A 24,584-nucleotide genomic window follows, 5' to 3' on the forward strand; every position below is an offset into this window, starting at 1 on the left:
TTTGATGTCAGCTACACATGAAAAACCATCCACTTAAAGCGCTTCCTGAACGCGGACTGCTTTATTAAACGTCAGAAACATGACGCAGCACAGCCTTCACTTTTACACATAACGATGGAAAACTCTGCCAGGAGCATTTTACCATGTAGGAAGCAAAGATCAGAACCCGTTTGTGTTTCCCACAAGGCCACTGGGGGTCACTGAGGAGGTTGGGGTCATAGTCCATCACATCTTCCAGACCTTGGAGAGAAAAACATAAATATTGACACAAACAGCAACACTGTATGAGACACACATAGAGAAACAAATAGCAGAGTTAGCTTAGCTCGGCATGAAGCAGGGGGAAACTGCTAGCCCGACCACTGACAGTGAATATCCGATGTGGATTCATGTTGGGCCCCCCAATAATAAAACAAAGAATATGGTCAAAAGCTGCTCTCTGAGGGGGCATGGGGCTGAGTGTGTTCTGAATTATGGCTTAATGAATGCACCCTGACTGACAGGTGGATACTTCTCCATGAGCAGGTCCTCTCAGACCTCCAGCTGCCTGCAGGGACACAGTCCTGACCTCAGGGGAAAGTTCACCAACAACATGTTTCACTACTCTGAATAAAACCAAGTCATGAGCTGAATATCTCTGTGAGGAGTTCACAAACACCACAGGATGTGAGCCCTCAGCTGCTCTGTGACGTCAGGAACAGACTAAAAATACAAACCTGCCATCAGTGAACACTTCCTGTCTCACCCTCACAGCTGTGTGGTGTGAATGAACGGCTGAGGGCTGGAGAGGAGGTCTGTGTTCATAGAGTGTTTGATACATACACACACGTGTCCCTCCTTTCCATCTGTCCTCATTTTTTAATGTTTTTGCTTCGTAATGTTTCGTTCTGCCAGTGTCTCACCGAGGTCCAGTCCCACCGTGCTGTTCAGCCTGCTGGGCGGGTAGCTCCGGCCCGGCATGCTGTGCGTGCTCCTGGACTGAGGAATCTGCAGCGTCAGGTCGCTGGCCGACGCCGGCTTCTGCCTCACCAGGGCGTTAGTGGGGTACAGGAACTGAGCGTATGACACCGACTGAAACGGACAGAGACAAACAGACGCTTCATCAGAATCAAACACTCAGTGATCATTTCCTGTCCACGTCCGGCTGTGTGTTTGTACCCGGCCGTATGTGTCCAGGTGGAAGCCCTCCAGCCCCGGCAGCATCTCCAGGGTGGTGGAGATGTTTCCAGACGAGTGCCTCCTCCTGGGGTGGTTTAGCGTGGGGTCGCTGCAGAGGAAGGAGGACACAGATTAACACCAGAGCATTGACAACGTCTTCACAAGCTGCAGGTTATCCCCGCGTGATCAACACGCTCTGTCTCTGTTTGCAGCCGACAGACATCAGGTCAGGACACGCTCAGTCGGTCCTGTCAGCCATAGGTCAAAGGTCACCTCCCCAACAGTCACATGTTCTGCTGCTCCCAGTTTGAGAAGACAACATCAGCTGAGAGGTGTGATCTGAGCTCACGTCCTCCACAGGAAGACCTGAGTGAGACACACTGCTGAGTGTGTGTATGCCCCACACTGTCTATACTGTCTGTGTGTGTGTGTGTGTGTGTGTGTGTGTGTGTGTGTGTGTGTGTGTGTGTGTGTGTGTGTGTGTGTGTGTGTGTGTGTGAGTGTGTGTGTGTGTGTGTGAGTGTGTGTATGCCCCACACTGTCTATACTGTGTGTGTGTGTGTGTGTGTGTGTGTGTGTGTGTGTGTGAGTGTGTGTATGCCCCATACTGTCTATACTGTGTGTGTGTGTGTGTGTGTGTGTGTGTGTGTGTGTGTGTGTGAGTGTGTGTATGCCCCACACTGTCTATACTGTGTGTGTGTGTGTGTGTGTGTGTGTGTGTGTGTGAGTGTGTGTGTGTGAGTGTGTGTATGCCCCACACTGTCTATACTGTGTGTGTGTGTCTGTGTGTGAGAGTGTGTGTATGCCCCATACTGTCTATACTGTGTGTGTGTGTGTGTGTGTGTGTGTGTGTGTGTGTGTGTGTGTGTGTGTGTGTGTGTGTGTGAGTGTGTGTGTGTGTGTGTGAGTGTGTGTATGCCCCACACTGTCTATACTGTGTGTGTGTGTGTGTGTGTGTGTGTGTGTGTGTGTGTGTGTGTGTGTGTGTGTGTGTGAGTGTGTGTATGCCCCATACTGTCTATACTGTGTGTGTGTGTGTGTGTGTGTGTGTGTGTGTGTGTGTGTGTGTGTGTGTGTGTGTGTGTGTGTGTGTGTGTATAGAGAGTGGAGAACATCCTGTGTCTGTACTCCACCCTCCGTGCAAACAGCAGATGTGGATGTCTTTGTGTGATAACACTTCTAACCATGTCCATGTGTGGTGTGACGTAGACCTGATTGAAGGCATGCTCGCTGACTGTTTTAGATTACAGTCAGAAACGTCACATGTGTGTGTGTGTGTGTGTGTGTGTTTTTGATGGAGGGAGGCTGTGTGTTTTGTATCGGTGTGAATCAACAGCCAAAGAGTTCTCAGTCAGGTCCAGCAGTTTTTGGGGGCAGGAGGAAATCTGCCTGAACATGTCTCCTCTCTGTTTGTGAAGGACCTTTTTCCTCCTCCGACTCTTCCACCATCTTCCACATCTTCAGGACCTTTCCTCCTCTTACGCTGTTTCCTTCCTGGAAAGAAGAGCTGTTGCTGCCTGCGACTGTGCTACTAAATGTGTGTGTGTGTGTGTGTGTGTGTGTGTGTGTGTGTGTGTGTCTGTGTGTGTGTGTGTGTGTGTGTGTGCAGTACCTGAGGTAGAAGCTTTCTCCATAGGGTAGGACGGAGAAGGCAGCACACAGAGATCTCTTTGCACAGATCAACACAATCCTGAAACACAGACACAGTGAACCCAGTGGTGAGGAAGTAACAACAGCTACCACTTAAAATAAATCAACCTGTAATCAGCACACTGTGAGCTCCTGAGTTTCCCCAGTTCACTTCCTCACATCAGCCTCTAACTGCTCCACAAACAACATGCCCTTCCAGCCCACTCGTGGAGTCCAACCAGATGATGAAGTTATAACTGCGCTCAGCGTGATGATATTAACAGGGCGAGACCAGGGTAAAGACATCATGTCTCAAACTCTGGAAAATGAAAATGTGGGTGTGGATGAGACAGAGTTACTGTGGTCACTCTGACTGGAGTCTGCATAAAATGTGACGTTGCTAAAGAGTATTTGGATACACTCAGGGATAAGCTAGCTGAAAACCTCCTGCTCCAGACACTCGTCTCAGACACTAAACTAACACGTGCACGCTCACATCCTACGCTAGCAACAGGAATCTACAGGTAAGGGACTCAGAGTGCAGAAAGCAGACAGAAAATGATAAGATGAGGGCCTTATTGGATATGTATCAGCTGTTCCCATGTGATTTTTTTCCGCAGAATAACACTCTGTTGTTTTCACACAATGCTTTAGTTCCAGAGTTCACTAGTTGCTTGGTTAAGTCACAACTCTTCATTGGAGTGTGCTGAACCCGCTGAACAATGCTGGCTGTAGCTGAGACAGATCAGTCAGAAATGACTTTAAGGTTGTAGGAAAAGGTTTTGTCTGACTCCTTCCTGTCTATGTGACCCTTCACTGCTCAGCTGCTCTGCATGGTCAGTCCTAACCCTGACCCATCTCTAAACATCTGTTAATAACCAGTTTATTTCACCATAACCCATCTCTAAACATCTGTTTATAACCAGTTTATTTCACCTTAACCCTGACCCATCTCTAAACATCTGTTTATAACCAGTTTATTTCACCATAACCCTGACCCATCTCTAAACATCTGTTTATAACCAGTTTATTTCACCTTAACCCTGACCCATCTCTAAACATGTTTATAACCAGTTTATTTCACCTTAACCCTGACCCATCTCTAAACATCTGTTTATAACCAGTTTATTTCACCATAACCATGACCATAACCCATCTCTAAACATCTGTTTATAACCAGTTTGTTTCACCATAACCATAACCATAACCCATCTCTAAACATCTGTTTATAACCAGTTTGTTTCACCCTAACCCTGACCATAACCCATCTCTAAACATCTGTTTATAACCAGTTTATTTCACCATAACCCTGACCATAACCCATCTCTAAACATCTGTTTATAACCAGTTTGTTTCACCCTAACCCTGACCCATCTCTAAACATCTGTTTATAACCAGTTTGTTTCACCATAACCCTGACCATAACCCATCTCTAAACATCTGTTTATAACCAGTTTATTTCACCATAACCCTGACCATAACCCATCTCTAAACATCTGTTTATAACCAGTTTGTTTCACCCTAACCCTGACCCATCTCTAAACATCTGTTTATAACCAGTTTATTTCACCATAACCCATCTCTAAACATCTGTTTATAACCAGTTTATTTCACCATAACCCTGACCATAACCCATCTCTAAACATCTGTTAATAACCAGTTTATTTCACCATAACCCATCTCTAAACATCTGTTAATAACCAGTTTATTTCACCTTAACCCTGACCCATCTCTAAACATCTGTTTATAACCAGTTTGTTTCACCATAACCATGACCATAACCCATCTCTAAACATCTGTTTATAACCAGTTTGTTTCACCATAACCATAACCATAACCCATCTCTAAACATCTGTTTATAACCAGTTTGTTTCACCCTAACCATAACCCATCTCTAAACATCTGTTTATAACCAGTTTATTTCACCATAACCATGACCATAACCCATCTCTAAACATCTGTTTATAACCAGTTTGTTTCACCATAACCATAACCATAACCCATCTCTAAACATCTGTTTATAACCAGTTTGTTTCACCCTAACCCTGACCATAACCCATCTCTAAACATCTGTTTATAACCAGTTTATTTCACCATAACCCTGACCATAACCCATCTCTAAACATCTGTTTATAACCAGTTTGTTTCACCCTAACCCTGACCCATCTCTAAACATCTGTTTATAACCAGTTTATTTCACCATAACCCTGACCATAACCCATCTCTAAACATCTGTTAATAACCAGTTTATTTCACCATAACCCATCTCTAAACATCTGTTAATAACCAGTTTATTTCACCTTAACCCTGACCCATCTCTAAACATCTGTTTATAACCAGTTTATTTCACCATAACCATGACCATAACCCATCTCTAAACATCTGTTTATAACCAGTTTGTTTCACCATAACCATAACCATAACCCATCTCTAAACATCTGTTTATAACCAGTTTATTTCACCATAACCCTGACCATAACCCATCTCTAAACATCTGTTTATAACCAGTTTATTTCACCATAACCATGACCATAACCCATCTCTAAACATCTGTTTATAACCAGTTTTTTTCACCGTCCTCCGCTTCGGGTGGGACTGTTCAGCCTCCACGCTGTCCATCAATTTCTGATAATGGAAACCTCGTCTGGCATTATCCCTTACTTGTACCAAAAAGCATATAAAAAAAATCAGCACTAGCTTCATGCTAACATACATGTGAAACTGCATTGATATGCTAGCAGTTAGCATTAATTAATATAAGTTAAGTTTTACAACAGAGTTTCACTTTTCGTCTCAGAAACATATCACAGTTACTCTGTAAACAACAAGAAAACTCCAAATGTCAGACATGCCTTCTTCTTCTTCTCCTCCATTCCCTCCTGTCCTCCCTTTTCTCACCTGAGCAGTTACAGACAGTTTATTTGAAAAAGTGGGATTAAAACCAAATAAAGTGATGAAACAAGAATGAAGCTGAGCAAACACAGGCCAACAACACTTTGACTGAGACCTGAGGAGCTTCACTGGGACCAAGTGTGTTTGTTGTGTGTGGTGCATCCTCTTGTGTATAAAGGCCCCGGAGCTCAGGCTGCAGGTTGCTCGTCTGCTCGCCGCACGCCTGCTCGCCACACGCTGCTCGCCGCTCGCCTGCATGCCGCTGGCCTGCACGCCGCTGGCCTGCACGCCGCACGACTGCTCGCCTGCTCGCCTGCACGCCGCACGACTGCTCGCCTGCACGCCGCACGACTGCTCGCCTGCACGCCGCTCGTCTGCACGCCGCTCGTCTGCACGCCGCTCGTCTGCACGCCGCTCGTCTGCACGCCGCTCGCCTGCACGCCGCACGACTGCTCGACTGCTCGCCTGCACGACTGCTCGCCTGCACGCCGCTCGCCTGCACGCCGCACGACTGCTCGCCTGCACGCCGCTCGTCTGCACGCCGCTCGTCTGCACGCCGCTCGCCTGCTTTGTGTCTGAGAGAAAAGTGTTTACACTCATTAGGTTTGGCTGGAGAAGCAAAAAGGCTGGAGGATGATTCACAGCGAGAGAAAACATAAACTCAAACATCAGTGAGCTCATCTGAGTGATGAGTAATGGTCATTCCTTAAACTCTCCTTCAGAGAAGCAGAGGCGTTGACCCTTTAATGCCTGAGGCTGACACCAAGTTCCTCCAGAGGCGAAACAGAAACAAGCTTTAGCTCAGCTTTGGCCGAGTCAAACTGAGACGCCAACCAGCTCTGGGTTCATCAGAGCACTTGGAGGGAACGCAGAGAATCTCTACCAAAAGTTACATAACCTGGATTTAAGAACAAAAATCAAAAAGGAGAACAGCCTGACGCTCTCACCTGAAGCTGCTGAGCGTGTGGGCTCAGGTAGGAGGGGGCGCTTCTGCTGAGGTTTCTCTGTGTCGTGGGCTAAACTCTACAAACCTCCGTTATTGGTGGTTCTCCCACCTGATGACCCTGCAGACAGCTCTCCTACACACAGATTTGTTTTGATGCTCCTGTTTTTGGAGGGATGAGTTAGGGAACAAGAATTTCTCAGCTGAGGGAAGACAAGCTGAGGGATGGATGAGTTTCTGATGTGATTAATCCTTCAAAGGCAAAAAGGAGGGACTAATAAAGTGTTGTGGTTTGAAGTTTGGTTGGTAATAAGAATCTGCTGGCTGTGAATGAGTTATTACTGCTTTCATTTCGCTCTCTGACTGTCCTCCTCTGTCCCTGCTGTTTCCCCTCCTCTGAGCATCCCGCCAGACGAGATGAGTTTAGATTTAATGCTGCTGTTGGCTGTGTGTGCAGCTGAGGGAGGCACACACACACACACACACACACACACACACACACACACACACACACACACACACACACACACACACACACACACACACACACACACACACACACACACACACTCAGAGCTTGTTTTTCATGATGCATGGGAAAGTGGAGAGCAGGAAGTCAGCGGGGAGCTCTGTGAAAACAGCATCACAACAGAGCAGCTGGAAACGTGACTCTGCTGGGACGCCGCCTGTCCCTCTGCACGTCCATGTTTAACCACACTGTGTGCCTCACCGGGGGCACGGCACCCCACGGTCACCTTAAAGGAAAACAGCAGACTAATCCTCCTGGGAACTAGAGCTCTGACCCCTGTTTGTAATCACTGAGCCACAGACAGAGCCAAAAAGAAAACAGGAGAGGATCTATTGTAAATAGACTTCATCAAACAGGAGGTTGAGATGGATCAGAAATACCCAGAGGAGAAACTGTGAGCGGTGACTTGGAGTTATTAACGTATGTTTATCTGGGGAAGTTGATTGTAGCACAGGATATGAGCCACAGCTCTGGTGCTTTAACCCAGGGATGTTTTTGTTTCAGTCCTTCAATTTGTTGGCTGACAGGACAGACACAGTTCATCAGAGACGATTTAGGAGAGAATCAAACCATCAACTTCTGCACACATGGTAATGACCTCATTCTTTGATATTTTTCACAATATCTGGAAGGTTTTCTCAAATGTTGCAGACATTTTGAATCTTCCTCTGTCTGCATGTTCCTTCAGGTTCCAACATTGTGAATCAGGGACTGAAGAGGGTAAGCTCTGTGTTCCCACAGCCACTTGGTGAAACGCTAACAGCAGCTCTGCTTCTCTTGGAGGGATCTATTCTAAAACAATCAGCTCGGTCTATTATTGTCTGATGGGCAGCTTGGTGTGCCTCTGACCCACAGCTCTGATTGATGCACCCTGCACACAGGGACCAGAATAGAAAACATAACAGAGGAAGAGGATGACAACGTCCAGGCTCCCTGAGACACAAGCCAGCAGCCCGGCTCTGCTCCTGCTGTAGAGGAAAGGTTACACGTTCCCACATTTCTGCATGTGGGCTGGGTTTGTAAAGGTTCAAAGTTATAAAACTCAGACAAACTTAAGGGGTTTAAGAATAGCACATACTATTTGTGATGACTTCTGAAAAGGAGATTCAGTTTAGGGTCACTGGATTGATTTACTGTAGAAAAAGTGGCTCTTCTTTTTTCAGAAGCTCAAGCAAAACAAGCGAGCTGCAAAAAGTGATCTGTGCTGAGCTGAGCTCCTCATGTTGATCTGAAAGTGAACACAAAGGGACCACCATGCTGCGCGACACCTGGGCAGAGTGTGGCTGCAGAGAAGGATGCAGGTGATGTGCTCCTCTTTTCACTCGTATTGTTCACTTTTTCCTCCAAGAGGAATTCATCCTGACGTCACTGAACCACAAACATCTCGACTAGTGTCCAAAAGTAAAAGAACAATGTGCATGAGTCTCACCTGCTTCCTCTCATGTCGCACTGTTTCATGTTTTTGAAGTTGATTCTCTTGGTGTGTCGAGGTCTGGGAGAGCCGCCAGAGAGGTTACGAGTCCTGCAGCGAACAGAAACACGGGTTGTTAGAGAGGGAACCCTCACCCCAGTAAATCATGACCAACAGAGGCAGAGGACACCATCTCCACTGGAGGAAAGAGACAGCCATGCCTGTGCACACAGGCGCTCAGTCAGACTGACACTGGAGTCACATTTTGAGTCAGAAAAACGTCAAATTAAACACATTTCCATCATGGTCTGAAAACAGCAGCTCCTACTTTCAACCATGACCTAAAGACAGGGTTTGGCTCTCTTTGAGGCTCCATCTGCCCCTCTGGTTCCCCCCTCTGGTTCCCCCCTCTGGTTCCCCCCTCTGGTTCCCCCCTCTGGTTCCCCCTCTGGTTCCCTCTATGCTTCCCCTCTGGTCCCCCCTCTGGTTCCCCCTCTGGTTCCCCCTCTGGTTCCCCTCTGGTTCCCCCCTCTGGTTCCCCCTCTGGTTCCCTCTATGCTTCCCCCTCTGGTTCCCCCCTCTGGTTCCCCCTCTGGTTCCCTCTATGCTTCCCCCTCTGGTTCCCCCCTCTGGTTCCCCCCTCTGGTTCCCCCTCTGGTTCCCCCCTCTGGTTCCCCCTCTGGTTCCCCCCTCTGGTTCCCCCTCTGGTTCCCCCTCTGGTTCCCCCCTCTGGTTCCCCCTCTGGTTCCCTCTATGCTTCCCCCTCTGGTTCCCCCCTCTGGTTCCCCCTCTGGTTCCCTCTATGCTTCCCCCTCTGGTTCCCCCCTCTGGTTCCCCCCTCTGGTTCCCCCTCTGGTTCCCCCCTCTGGTTCCCCCTCTGGTTCCCCCTCTGGTTCCCCCCTCTGCTTCCCCCTCTGGTTCCCTCTATGCTTCCCCCTCTGGTTCCCCCCTCTGGTTCCCCCTCTGGTTCCCTCTATGCTTTCCCCCTCTGGTTCCCCCTCTGGTTCCCCCCTCTGGTTCCCCCCTCTGGTTCCCCCTCTGGTCCCCCCTGTGGTTCCCCCTCTGGTTCCCCCTCTGGTTCCCCCTGTGGTAGACTGAGAAAAATAGAAAATCATTGAAGCTGTGAATCCCGTCAGACTTGTGTTTTAGAAAAACCTTTTTTTTTCAGCCTCCGTCTGAAACTGTCTGTGTGAGCAAACAGCAGAGCTCGTGTTCAGAGCCAGGCAGCAAATTTATTCACTTCATCCTAAACGCTATAAAAAGAAACAAAGACCTGCTGGTTTGTGACACCACAGCTACATGTGACTGTGTGTGTGTGTGTGTGTGTGTGTGTGTGTGTGTGTGTGTGTGTGTGTGTGTGTGTGTGTGTGTGCGTGTGCGTGTGTGTGTGCGTGTGTGTGTGTGTGTGTGTGTGGCGGTCAGGTCATGAGCCAGGTTTCTCTGTGTCGACCTTGTGGGATTAAAACAACAGACCTCGGTGATGAAAGCAGGCCAAGGGGCTCAGCTCTCTGACATCACAGCAGTTACATAACAACCCTGACATCAGCACAAAGCCTCACACACACACACACACACACACACACACACACACACACACACACACACACACACAGCACCTGCATCCCATGAAGCAGCATGCTCTGCTCTGTGAGCAGTGTATTGTACAGATCCACGCTGAAGCGTTTGTATGTAGGGCACATGTGTAATCAAAGCGTGGCAGAGACCAGGCCTCCAGCACAGATGATCTACAGCCAGTCCACAAACAGATGCTCCTCGCTCAAACTAATGCATTTCTGAATCACATGAATAGTTCTGTGACTTGTTCCAGCCTTTTAACGCCAAAGGTTTTGCTCTTTATGCCGATAGTGTCACATTTTTGGCACCATGTATTCGTCAGTCCGCAGCCTCTGTCAGAAAACACGAGAGGAGCCTCCAAACAGTCTCTGCACCAGCAGAAGAAAACTATCATAAGGCAGTTTAGAGATTACATTCAGCCACATGACCTGACCCACACAAGCTAGCCCACAATAGGAAACTGCAAACTGAGCTACTGAGGGTGAAACAGAACGGTCGACTCACAATACGATACAAAAAACAACACAGGGTCAGGACACAAAAAAACCCCAAATCAGCTAATTTAACTCTGCTAACCAAACTCTGCTAACTACACTCTGCTAACTACACTCTGCTAACCTCACTCTGCTAACCTAACTCTGCTAACCTAACTCTGCTAACCTAACTCTGTCAGCCTAACTCTGCTAACCTAACTCTGCTAACCTAACTCTTCTAACTAAACTACGTTAACCAAACTCTGCCAACCTAACTCTGCCAGCCTAATTCTGCTAACCTCACTCTGCTAACCTAACTCTGCCAGCCTAATTCTGCTAACCTCACTCTGCTAACCTAACTCTGCTAACCTAACTCTGCTAACCTCACTCTGCTATCCTAACTCTGCTAACCTAACTCTGCTAACTACACCCTGCTAACCTTACTCTGCTAACTACACTCTGCTTACCTAAACTCTGCTAACCTAATTCTGCTAACCTCACTCTGCTAACCTAACTCTGCTAACCTAACTCTGCTAACTTCACTCTGCTAACCTAACTCTGCTAACCTCACTCTGCTAACCTAACTCTGCTAACTTCACTCTGCTAACCTAACTCTGATAACCTTACTCTGCTAACCTAACTCTGCTAACCTAAACTCTGTCAGCCTAACTCTGCTAACCTCACTCTGCTAACCTAACTCTGCTAACCTAACTCTGCTAACCTAACTCTGCTAACCTAACTCTGCTAACCTTAGCCAAACTTAGTGACCCAGTGTGATGTAACTGACCGGCAGACTTTTTGATCTGCATTTTCATTTCTGTCTGTTTTCTGAGCTCAGATCACTCAGCCAATCAGGATTCAGATTCTCTATGAAGCCGTCTGCGAACAAGTTTCTCCTGAACATTATTTCTGACAGAGTGAAACACAATATCAATATAACAACTACTCGGCCAGGATGATTGGAAACTAACTAATTAATGACTCACAGAAACTCACAATCTCAAACACACACACACACACACACACACACACACATACACACACACACACACACACACACACACACACACACACACACACACACACACACACACACACACACACACACACACACACACACACACACACACACACACCAAGTTTCTACTCTTGGTTCTCAGAACTCAACGACACCGCCCAGCAGAGGTTGGAAAGTGCTGAGCTACATGTGCCTTTGTGTGTGTGTGTGTGTGTGTGTGTGTGTGTGTGTGTGTGTGTGTGTGTGTGTGTGTGTGTGTGTGTGTGTGTGTGTGTGTGTGTGTGTGTGTGTGTGTGATGCTGTGGGAACTTCGGGGCAGGAACATGTGTCTCCTCCTCCTGACGTTGACGTTCAGCTGGCTGGTGTAAAGATAAAGACTGAGAGTAAGAAAGTCCGGACAGAAACCGTGTCTCCTGTAGCTCCTGCTGCGTTATTGACCCAGAGTCTGTCTGAGCACGCTCTGTATCTGGCGTCTAGCCGTGGTCACATGGTGGAATCTTCTCAGCGCTCCATTTCCACGGGAAACGACATTCCTCAGCCCCAGGAATGTGACGGGATGTGACCATGATTGTGTGGGAATGGAAAGAGGGGATTGGCCGACTGGTGATGGATGGTGGTGGAGCAGATGATGGAGAGGGCTGCCATTACAGAGAAATGAGGATTCGCTGGGATGACTCTGATTGGTTCAAATCCCCAAAGGGTAGAGTTGATTTCACCATAAAAACAGTCAAAACCAAACCAGTCACCAGTCAGAGGAAGGTCCGGCACATTTCCTTCAGGACGTGTGACACTGTGTCAAAAACTCAGGAGGTTTTTTTTTATTACCTTTGATTTGTGGTTGATGGCCGACCAGAAACCAGAAAACAGAGAAAAGAGAAGCTAAACAGCTCAGCTCTAACTTTGTCTGCTGCCGGCTCTGCAGTTTGACCATGGCCCAGAGTCAGAGGGGATGTAGTCCTCGTCTGAGCTCTCCTGATGTGGATTCTCTGCCTGGACCTTTTGCTGCATGTCTTTGCCCCCTCTCTGCTCTTTCCCTTTTCTTTTTCTCCAAGCCTGTCCCACCCAATAAAGACCAAACTGCACAAACTTAAGCTGTTCAAACTTTCTGAACAGATCAAAATAATGCAAACAGTTTTAATCTGAATGGGTTTTTGTTTTTTAGTTGTACGTGCTGTTTTCTGAGCCAGCGAGAAGCCTTTCTGTCACTCTGTGGGCAGATGATCCAGTCTTTACTGGTTTACTTTTCTTTGCAGGACACAGCACTGCTCGCCATGGGGTCAGAGACTTTGATTTGTGAGCTGTGTAAATAAACCATTAATTAACTTACCATTAGATCACAGTATTGAAACATCTCATGTGTTTATTTATGTGTATAGTGAGCAGGTGGTTGTGGTTGATTGCATACAGGACAAGGGGAGCTGGACCCCTCACAAATTTATGAAAACACGGGATGAAAATGTAGTGCCTTTGTTTTGGTGATGAAACTTTAAAGGTGAATCTGTTTCAGTCAGGACTATGCCCCCCCCCCATTCATTTTTTGATTTTTGATTTTTGTAACACCAGACCCTGGAGAAAAGGTTGGATGATGACAGACTGTCTACAGACAGAGAAAAACACTGATCCACACAAGTATCTGGATTTTTTGTTTGACATTTTTCAAATTGCTATTTCTCGTTCAAAACCCTTTTTTTTCTCAAATTAAACCCTTAAATCCTCATTGTGGTCTTGATTATAAGACCAGTTGGAAAAGTTTCTGCTTCTCTCAAGCAGCCTGTCTAGGTTAGTGACGTCAGATCCTCTGAAGAAACGGTCTCACATGATGTTCGGTTTATGGAAAAAAATGGCTCCTGATGTCGTCTGGAGACATCGTCATCATTCAACTTGTTCACATGGTCTGGAGTTAAAAAAGCTAAACTTTTCCACTAAAAGTTGCATGAATCAGAAATAACAAAGAATTTCAATTTAAATGGGATCAGCACCCCAAAAAGCGTGAAAGAGTCAGATCTGGAGTGAAAGATATCGTCCCAGCGTAAACCATGCTGCCTGAGGGAAAAGACTTACTACATCTCCCAGAATGCCCCTCACACTTTCATCAGAGCATATATTCAGATCTAAATGTGTTTGTCAGCAGTTACGACCATCGACAACGACTGGACGACCTGTTTGGATTGAACATGGATGAAAAGAGACAGAGCTGAACTAAATGTAAAATAACCCCAGATTAACTGCAGTGCTCCTGACATTTAGCAGAAAGGTTGAACATCAGCAAACGGCTGCTCTATCAGCAGAAATGTTCCCGTTAGCTATCAGAGCTCCTCTGAGAGACAAACACCACGCTCACAAACATCATCAGTATCTGAGAGTCAGAGTAGCTGACGCCAGCGCTCTCCCAGTCCGTCTAAATCTGTCCCAGTATCTGAGCCATGGATCTGCAGACTCATTATCACAACCCTCTGCCCAGTGGCCCATTTCCATGAGAACCAGCCCTCGACATCAGGGTGGGAAGTTGTGGAAAGTTCCCCCTCTGTGGGAACGGAAAAATCCAGTTTGTGCTGAGGGTGATGAGGATGAACGGTGTTCAGAGAAAGATGCACACTGGCCTCGTGCACGAGCGTCCTGAGGGTTTGGGTGAGCTGCAGGGACGTCAGTGTCTGTTAGAGACGGAGAGGAGACTGACCCAGTAACGTCCATCACTCCTCTGCTGTTTGTGTCAGAGGGAAAATAAGGAGCTGAAGCTCTCCACAGAGGACTAAACTTTAACTGATCATGTGACCGCTGTGTTACCGGACGCTCAGCACCAAACTGAGCCTTTTCCTCACAACAACCACACAACAACCACACAACAACCACACAATAACCACACAATAACCACACAATAACTACACTATAACTACACAACAACCACACAACAACCACACAATAACCACACAATAACTACACAATAACCACACAACAACCACACAACAACCACACAACAACCACACAACAACCACACAATAACCACACAATAACCACACAATAACTACACAATAACCACACAACAACTACACAATAACCACACAACAACCACACAATAACCACACAACAACTACACAATAACCACACAATGACCACACAATGACTACACAATAACTATACAATAACCACACAACAACCACACAATAACCACACAATAACCACACAATAACCACACAACAACCACACAATAACCACACAATAACCACACAACAACTACACAACAACTACACAATAACCACACAATGACCACACAATGACTACACAATAACTATACAATAACCACACAATAACCACACAATAACCACACAACAACTACACAATAACCACACAATGACCACACAATAACTACACAATAACCACACAATAACCACACAATAACCACACAATAACCACACAACAACTACACAATAACCACACAATAACCACACAATAACCACACAATAACCACACAACAACCACACAATAACCACACAACAACCACACAATAACTACACAACAACCTCACAACGACCACACAATAACCACACAATAACCACACAATAACCACACAATAACCACACAATGACCACACAATGACTACACAATAACTATACAATAACCACACAACAACCACACAATAACCACACAATAACCACACAATAACCACACAATAACTATACAATAACCACACAACAACCACACAATAACCACACAACAACCACACAATAACCACACAACAACTATACAATAACCACACAACAACCACACAATAACCACACAACAACCACACAACAACCACACAACAACCACACAACAACCACACAATAACCACACAACAACCACACAATAACCACACAACAACCACACAATAACCACACAACAACTATACAATAACCACACAACAACCACACAATAACCACACAATAACTACACAACAACCTCACAACGACCACACAATAACCACACAATAACCACACAATAACCACACAATAACTATACAATAACCACACAACAACCACACAACAACTATACAATAACCACACAATAACCACACAACAACCACACAATGACCACACAACAAGCGTCTTTTCTGTGCCATAATATTGTCCCTCCACAACCAAGTCTTGTTTCCCAAAGACAGATAGAAAGCTGAGTTTTCAAATGTTCTTTGACCTACAGCCAAACCACTCCAATGTCCCGGCTTCTCCTACACATCAGGCAGACGTTTTCTCCCTCCAGGCTCAAACTTTGTGTCTGTGTGTTTCAGGAGCTCAGTGTGATGGGAAATCAAACTGAAGCCTTTTAGTCTTAAAGGAGAGTACAGAGAATGAACTGATCTGCTCGCTTAGGGTGAAAATCCACCAGCTCACAAATGTTTTGGTCAAACTCGCTCTGAACTAAAAGTGCGGTGTTTTTTTTTGTTGTTTTTTTTATATTGAGCAAAAACATTATGAAGTGAAACGTTAGTTTTCATAACGTGAGGAGGGGGGCTGCAGCTCAGTGGTAGAGTCATCGCCTCTCATTCGTAACGTAGGGGTTCGATTCCAGCTCCTGGAAAACAGTAAGCTCAACAATCCTGCAGCATGGCAACAGTGGGAGAAGCTTCAGGAGTGCTTTGAAGTGCCTCAAAGAGATTGCAGCTGTAATCAGAATTTTCAGTGACACCAATCTGAGATATGGAAGAATGATTTGAGCTGTAAATTGTATAAAGCTACTGACAAAGCTATTAAAGTGACAGCACTGGACAATAACAAGCTCATATTTACACATCTCGCCTCCTGTCCCCGCGGGCTTGTTTTTGGGGATTGTTGTGATGGATTTTTCTGGGACACAGAGTCATTTCATCCAGTTTGAGTCATGAACATCAGAGTCCCACTAAAAATAGCTGAAAAACAAACTGGTGCTGACACTCAGTCACAGCAGTGTTTGCTTTAAATAGATGAAGAAGATATTTCTGAGCTGTTTCAGTCTGTACTTTTTTTAAACAGATCTTAGTTATTACTCATCTGTCTTCATTGCTTTACTTTTCCTTTTGTCACTTGCTGCTATTTTCCTTTCTTGCTCTGTTTTCCTCCTTCTCAGGAACTTCATCATTGGTCTAAACTCCTGCTTCTTATGTTATCCTGCTTTCAAAGTCAGACCGACTGGATTTCTCTCCCTCTGCTTGGCTGGTCTGTGTCTGAGCGCTGGCTTCCTGTAGCTGATACAGTTTAATATCTCCTCCTGAGGATTCGCAGCACAAATCCTTTTAATACTGTACTCCTGTAATTAAGATCCCTTTGGATTTAATGACATTTCACAGCCCTGCAGCTCCTCAGCACGCCTGTCATCACTCCTCCTCTCTCCTCTTCCTCTGTGTGTGTGTCTGTGCCCAGGAGCTGCTGACCACACTGAGGCGCTGCACACACTGTCGCTCCAACACAAAAACATGTCAGATTATCCAGGAAGACTGCACACAGCTTTAATCTCATCATCAAACACACTTTCAGATTTAACTCACTGTTTTCCTCCCCTTGCTTCAGAAATATCTGCTTTTTATCAGAAACTGTCAGAACTTTGACTTACATGATGTTTCTTAAACTGCGTACTCTATAAGAGGAGGACAGTGGTCTAGAGAGGAACGAGACTGGATCTGTGATGAAACTAAAGACGGATTAAAACGATGACAGAGCATCAATCAGGACACTGACAACGGTTAAATTACAGCTGTTTGCTCCTCATGCAGTGAGTGGTACAGCTCACACACACACACACACACACACACACACACACACACACACACACACACACACACACACACACACACACACACACACACACACACACACTCACAGCTTTACTTAAATACCTCCCCTGCTAAATCCTCACCACACACATGCACACACTCTGTAACTGACCAACGAGCAACCATAGATTAAATGTTTTTTTTTTTTTTTTTTCGAAATCCTTACTCTGTGCAACCACACACACACACACACACACACACACACACACACACACACACACACACACACACACACACACACACACAGGAGCAGTGTGTAAGAACAGTCTGTCCACACCTCTGACATTGACAGACTGATGATGGACGTTCCACAGATTACACCACAAGGACTTCTGACTGAACACACACAAACACACACAAACACACACACACACACACACAAACACAGACAGACAGACAGACAGACAGACAGACAGACAGACACACACACACACACACACACACAGCAGCAGCAGCCTGCTGCGTGTCTTACGTCACCAGATTAACAGACTCCTCCAGCAGTGAATAAAAATGCAGCGGTCATTTTAATTTCTTCTTCTCTGGTTTCTCTTCCTGGAAATCAGCTGACTGAGCGTTTGGGTGGCGTTTCCTCGACCTGTTTCGTAACACGTCCACACATTAATCTGTGTTTAGAGGAGACTTCCTGCTTTGGCTGAAGAGTAGAGATAATACTGATGTTGTGGCTGTTGTGTTACTGCTACACACACTGAACCAAACGCTGTTCATAAACCCAGAGTCTCTGACAGATTATTGTACAGTCCAGCTCTGCTAATCTGACTCTTCTCACTCCCATTAATCCAAATCCTCATGTGACATCACCTGAACACAGGTGATAATCTGATGGAGCAGATCAATTTAATCTCCTTATGATTAAATTATCACACAGTTTGTAAACAGACGGTCTGACCGCAGCGTCAGTCTGACACCCTGACACCCGTCATCTGCTCCACCAGGACATAACACCTTCAGATACAGCTACCTGTGTGTGTGTGTGTGTGTGTGTGTGTGTGAGTGTGTGTGTGTGTGAGTGTGAGTGTGAGTGTGTGTGTGTGTGTGTGTGTGTGTGTGTGTGTGTGTGTGTGTGTGTGAGTGTGTGTTTGTGTGTGTGTGTGTGTGTGTGTGTGTGAGCGTGACATGGACCGAGCTGGCTGAGATTTCCAGTGTAATGAATGAAATCATGGACTCAGGACAAACGGTGTGTGTTCAGTCCTCTAAAGGACAAACGGTGTGTGTTCAGGCCTCTAAAGGACAAACGGTGTGTGTTCAGGCCTCTAAAGGACAAACGGTGTGTGTTCAGGCCTCTAAAGGACAAACGGTGTGTGTTCAGGCCTCTAAAGGACAAACGGTGTGTGTTCAGGCCTCTAAAGGACAAACGGTGTGTGTTCAGGCCTCTAAAGGACAAACGGTGTGTGTTCAGGCTTCTTAATGTCGTTAAAGATGAAAAACAGATTCTCCATGAATGAAGTGAAGCTTCAGTCCAGCAGCGACCGTCTGCTTCCTGTAGCGTTTAAACATCCATCAGGTCAGCGTCTGCGTGAGGAGCAGCGGTGACAGCGACAGACCCTGAGAGGGAAACAGGGTGTGGACCAAACTCCATCAGAGAGGACAGGTAAACCAAACTCCATCACAGAGGACAGGTAAACCAAACTCCATCACAGAGGACAGGTAAACCAAACTCCATCACAGAGGACAGGTAAACCAAACTCCATCACAGAGGACAGGTAAACCAAACTCCATCAGAGAGGACAGGTAAACCAAACTCCATCACAGAGGACAGGTAAACCAAACTCCATCACAGAGGACAGGTAAACCAAACTCCATCAGAGAGGACAGGTAAACCAAACTCCATCACAGAGGACAGGTAAACCAAACTCCATCACAGAGGACAGGTAAACCAAACTCCATCACAGAGGACAGGTAAACCAAACTCCATCAGAGAGGACAGGTAAACCAAACTCCATCAGAGAGGACAGGTAAACCAAACTCCATCAGAGAGGACAGGTAAACCAAACTCCATCAGAGAGGACAGGTAAACCAAACTCCATCACAGAGGACAGGTAAACCAAACTCCATCACAGAGGACAGGTAAACCAAACTCCATCAGAGAGGACAGGTAAGCAGGAGAAAGACCGGGGTCCAGTCTGAACAGCCAGCTCTGTAACTTTATTAACACACACACACACACACACACACACACACACACACACACAGAGACGAGGCGTGGCAGAGACAGAGAGGCTGTTTATCTCTTCAGTCAACACAGATTTAACCTGAACTTCCTCAGGAACACTCAGCAAGCTTGGAAAATAAATAAAAAGTCATTATCTTAATAAATGTGAAGTTTTAAAGATAATCACTATGAAATATTTAATTTCAATAATTCAATATTAAAAAATAATTGTTTTATTCCTTTAAGTGTGATTTTTGTGTGTTTTACATCATATGAGCTTTTTAATCACACTTTGGGCTGCTTGTTGCACTTCCTACTGTGGTTGTCATAGCCCGGATCAGAGGCCACGACAAACAGGCCGTAGACGCTGATGTTAACAGCAAAGATGTTTTTATTTATTATCATTGTCCAGTTTAAAATGAATAACCACCTGAGGATGGGGTTTATCCCCACAACACCAAGCCCAGGAGCTCAGACCAACACCCCTGATCTACACTAGACAAGGAGGGGCCTGACAGCACGGTGTGACAGGAAACAGGCCGAGGCCGTCATCGTGACCTCCAGACGATTGTCAGTTCCCCTTTAATCACAGCTGGTGTAGGCCTGTCTGTTTGTATGGAGGAAGCTCCCCGTGTACACCGACTCCCCACATGATCACACACAAGTCTCCATCTGTCCAGTCAAGTCAGGCTTAAGACCAAAAAATACACCATCGCCTTTTCAAAACAAAGATGCAATCACAGATCAGAAATCTGGATAAAAAGCAGATTGCCTTAGAGAAAACATCAATCCAGTTACTGGCATCAGAAGCGTGTGAGTGACTCATGCAGCCCAGTCTCTACACGGCCTGGTTTATTTACTTTCATTATTAAAGCACCAACAGAAGCCAAAAATCAAGGAGATCAGCAGAAGAATCACTGTCAGTCATTTCAAAAACACTCTCGCTGCTTTCCAGGTTTTTATTGGACAGACTGTGACTCAGCTACGCTCTCTGCACAAACTCATCTGAGGACGAGAAACTGAGTTAACAAAGCTTCACCAAGTAACCATTAACTACCCTGCCTTCACTTCCTCCTGGCAAAACCACAACCTCTGAGGGCTGAGCGGCCTCATGTGCAAAGATCCCAAGTTTCACAAATAAGCAAATGATGTCAGCAAGTCCCCTGGGTCTGACGTCAGGACAGGAAACTCCCCCTGTGAGGGTCAGGGTGCAACCGTCCTGACTCAGAGCGGGCGTCAGAGATCCTACGTCACAGACTCCATGAGCTCACTCAGGGGACACGTGATCCTGCAGAGAGTCCGGCCAATCAGAGCTGGCAGAGTTTCCTCACCTGTTCCCACAGGTAGGTCAGCAGGGTTTGAGTGTTTCCCTTTGGCACACGGCTGAGTCAGACCAAGAATAACCTCAGTGGGCGTACAGACGAGAGGCAAAGCTCGTTTTCCTCCTCCAATGATGAGCTAAGCGTGCACGAGTCCAGACTCTGAGGTTTGACGTTGGCAGAGAAGATTTCTGCTGCTCTGCTGCTCACCCCACAAACACTCCTGAAAGTTACACCTGGGGCTCCACTCAGAGGAAACAAACAGGCCTCACATCATTCATGGTTATAGGTGAATAGGTGATGAGAGAATGGGCTGAGAAAGTACAGACCAGAAAAACAAAGCCAGGTCTTTACAAACACTCAGCAACACGTGTGCCAAAAGACATTCAGAACTTACTCTGCAAACACTGAAATCCAAGCAGTCACGTCCTGTAGTAAACACTGCCTCAGGTTTAATATGAACTACACTCACCTGACGAGCCCAGAAAAGAGTCTCATTACAAGATATCAGAGGGCAAACCTGACACCTGAGCCTGTCTCATTTCAGGAAACTCAGAGAGAGCAGGAAACAGAGCCACAGCGAGCCGCCAGGCAAGCAGCCACATGCTGGACTCGAACCCAGGACCAGCTCCAGGTTTTGACCTCATGGGCCGTGCAACCACCACTGTTAGGTCTTTGAAAGTCTGTAATCAGTCTGTTTTCTAGACTTCTCTCGTGACTCTTGCTCATAATAAGTCTTAAAAGACCATTTCTACCTTAAATGAGACCAAACACTTGCTAAGACTGTGTTTTTTGCAGTTTAGAAAAAAACTGATATGAAATTCATAATATGATGTGAAAGATAATAATAAAAGGAGAAACGCTGAGAGTCCAGGGCGTTGTTTGTGGTCAGCTGGAAAACCAGGAAATATTTCCCCCATGAAGAAACATGACCCAGTTTTTTTTGGACTCAGTGGATAGAGTGGTGTTTCTGTGGTCAGTTAGACCAGGCTGTGTCAGGATGAGAGTGAAGTGACGAAACAGTGAAGCTGCTCTGAAGCTTTGTTCACTCAGCAACACCTGACTGAGCTGTTACTGACAGGGCACGGGTTAGACAGCCTGTGCTCAAAAGAGCACAGTCATCTTTATCTAATGCTGATTCAGGATCAGGGCGTTCAGGCTAACACGCTAACACACACGCTAACACACACACATCATAGTACTGTCAGAGTGTTTCAGCTCAGCCTCTGCTCTGTCTCCTGCTCGTCACACATGAACCTTCGTTGGATCCATCAGAGACAGAGTCAGACTCCCTCTGATCAGCAGCAGCCTCTCAGATCTGTTAGAGTGACCGGCTCAGGTGAGACCAAAGAGCAGCGCAGGGTAAAGAGTTCATTTACATCATACAGGAGTCTGACTGCAGGAGTTTGAGATTTTATCACACGCCTCCTTCTGGCTGCTGTTAGTGGGTTGGTACCAGCTCCAGACTGGTGTCCCTCTCCAACCTCTCCTGCAGTTTCCACTGGCTGAGCTCTGAAACTGAAGCAGCAGGTCTCTGTCTCCTGGAGATCAGGTCTACCCTCATCTTTTTACTGACCTGACTGAACAACCTCATCTCACCGACCTCATCATCTCACCGACCTCTTCTCAACAACCTCATCTCAACAACCTCATCTCACCGACCTCATCTCACCAACATCATCTCACCAACCTCATCTCACCGACCTCATCTCACCGACCTCATCTCACCAACCTCATCTCATCGACCTCATCTCACCAACCTCATCTCACCGACCTCATCTCACCAACCTCATCTCACCAACATCATCTCACCGACCTCATCTCACCAACCTCATCTCACCGACCTCATCTCACCGACCTCATCATCTCACCGACCTCATCTCATCAACCTCATCTCACTGACCTCATCTCACCAACATCATCTCACCGACCTCATCTCACCAACCTCATCTCACCAACATCATCTCACCGACCTCATCTCACCGACCTCATCATCTCACCGACCTCATCTCATCAACCTCATCTCACTGACCTCATCATCTCACCAACCTCATCTCACCGACCTCATCATCTCACCTACCTCATCTCATCAACCTCATCTCACCGACCTCATCTCACCGACCACATCTCATGGACCTCATCTCACCAACCTCATCATCTCACCAACCTCATCTCACCGACCTCATCTCACCGACCTCATCATCTCACCGACCTCATGTCATCAACCTCATCTCACTGACCTCATCTCATCAACCTCATCTCACCGACCTCATCTCACCGACCTCATCTCATCAACCTCATCTCACTGACCTCATCATCTCACCAACCTCATCTCACCGACCTCATCTCACCGACCTCATCATCTCACCGACCTCATCTCATCAACCTCATCTCATCAACCTCATCTCACCGACCTCATCTCACCGACCACATCTCATGGACCTCATCATCTCTCCAACCTAATCTCACCAACCTCATCATCTCACCAACCTCATCTCACCGACCTCATCTCACCGACCTCATCTCACCGACCTCATCATCTCTCCAACCTAATCTCACCAACCTCATCTCATGGACCTCATCTCACCGACCACATCTCATGGACCTCATCTCACCAACCTCATCATCTCACCAACCTAATCTCACCGACCTCATCTCACCAACCTCATCTCATCGACCTCATCTCACCGACCACATCTCATGGACCTCATCTCACCAACCTCATCATCTCACCAACCTCATCTCACCGACCTCATCTCACCGACCTCATCATGTCATCAACCTCATCTCACCGACCTCATCTCACCGACCTCATCTCACCGACCTCATCTCAATGACCTCATCTCACCGACCTCATCTCACCAACCTCATCTCACCAACCTCATCTCACCCACCTCATGACCAGAGAGTTTCTGCCTCAGGCTCAGACATTCATGTTTCCTGTGCTCCATGTCATGCACACATGCAAGCAAACACACACTTACACACAGACACACACACACAAACACAAAAAACATCACCACTGTGTCATGTCCTTTGGTCATATGTGTGAAATCTCCCTTGTCATGCTTGCACTGCACTCCTGAAAAACCTCCTTTCAGCCCAGACTTGACCTGGACTCTGAAAGTTTTCTGCTGGACCGTCTCCTTAAACCCTGGAGTCGGTGAGTCAGACGACCCAGAAACTCCCCCTCTTTGGAGCTAACGCTGACAAACCATCCTGGCATGAGCAACAAACTGTGCTGGAGCAGCTCTGCGTGGACGAACCAAAGCATGAGCAGGAGCCCAGGATGATGTTTGGTGTCTGACTGACGAGCTGCTGATTTCCCGCCTGTTGTTAGGTGTAAATGGGTTAAGCAGTGTTTATCGCTGCAGGGCTGGCATTCTCTGGGTCTGATCCGCTGCCAACACGGTGACGACGCTGAGCCATCCATCAGCACTCACACAGCATGTCTCCACCACTGCCAGATGAGCAGGCCTCTCTCACACACACACACACACACACACACACACACACACACACTTAGACACAAACTGTCACTCACTTCCTTATAAAACCACAGGCACACAGATGAGAAGATGTTTATCCTTCGTCTTCATTCCTCCTCATCTCTCCTCTGTTTGTCAGAGTCTCTCCCTCAGCAAAGAGGCTTTAAAGTAATCCCAGGTCACAACAGTAAACACCC

The 24,584-nt window shown here is 46.6% G+C and overlaps 1 protein-coding gene across 1 annotated transcript in view; it reads right to left on the reverse strand.

The window, feature by feature from the left end:
• Positions 1-24,584, reverse strand: part of LOC141799640 (CDK5 and ABL1 enzyme substrate 2-like) — a 34,416-nt gene that overhangs the window by 6,680 nt on the left and 3,152 nt on the right. The window contains exons 2-6 of the mRNA XM_074681938.1: positions 8,581-8,673; positions 2,771-2,848; positions 1,159-1,267; positions 903-1,071; positions 143-240 (exon numbers count right to left, since the gene is read on the reverse strand). Of these exons, the coding sequence (XP_074538039.1) occupies positions 143-240; positions 903-1,071; positions 1,159-1,267; positions 2,771-2,848; positions 8,581-8,673 (547 nt within the window). The remainder of the gene's footprint in view (positions 1-142; positions 241-902; positions 1,072-1,158; positions 1,268-2,770; positions 2,849-8,580; positions 8,674-24,584) is intronic.

This window comes from Halichoeres trimaculatus, unplaced genomic scaffold, assembly GCF_033239565.1.
Source record: "Halichoeres trimaculatus isolate MK-OKI-2021-1 unplaced genomic scaffold, fHalTri1.1 fHalTri1_scaffold_11, whole genome shotgun sequence".
Lineage (NCBI taxonomy): Eukaryota > Metazoa > Chordata > Actinopteri > Labriformes > Labridae > Halichoeres > Halichoeres trimaculatus.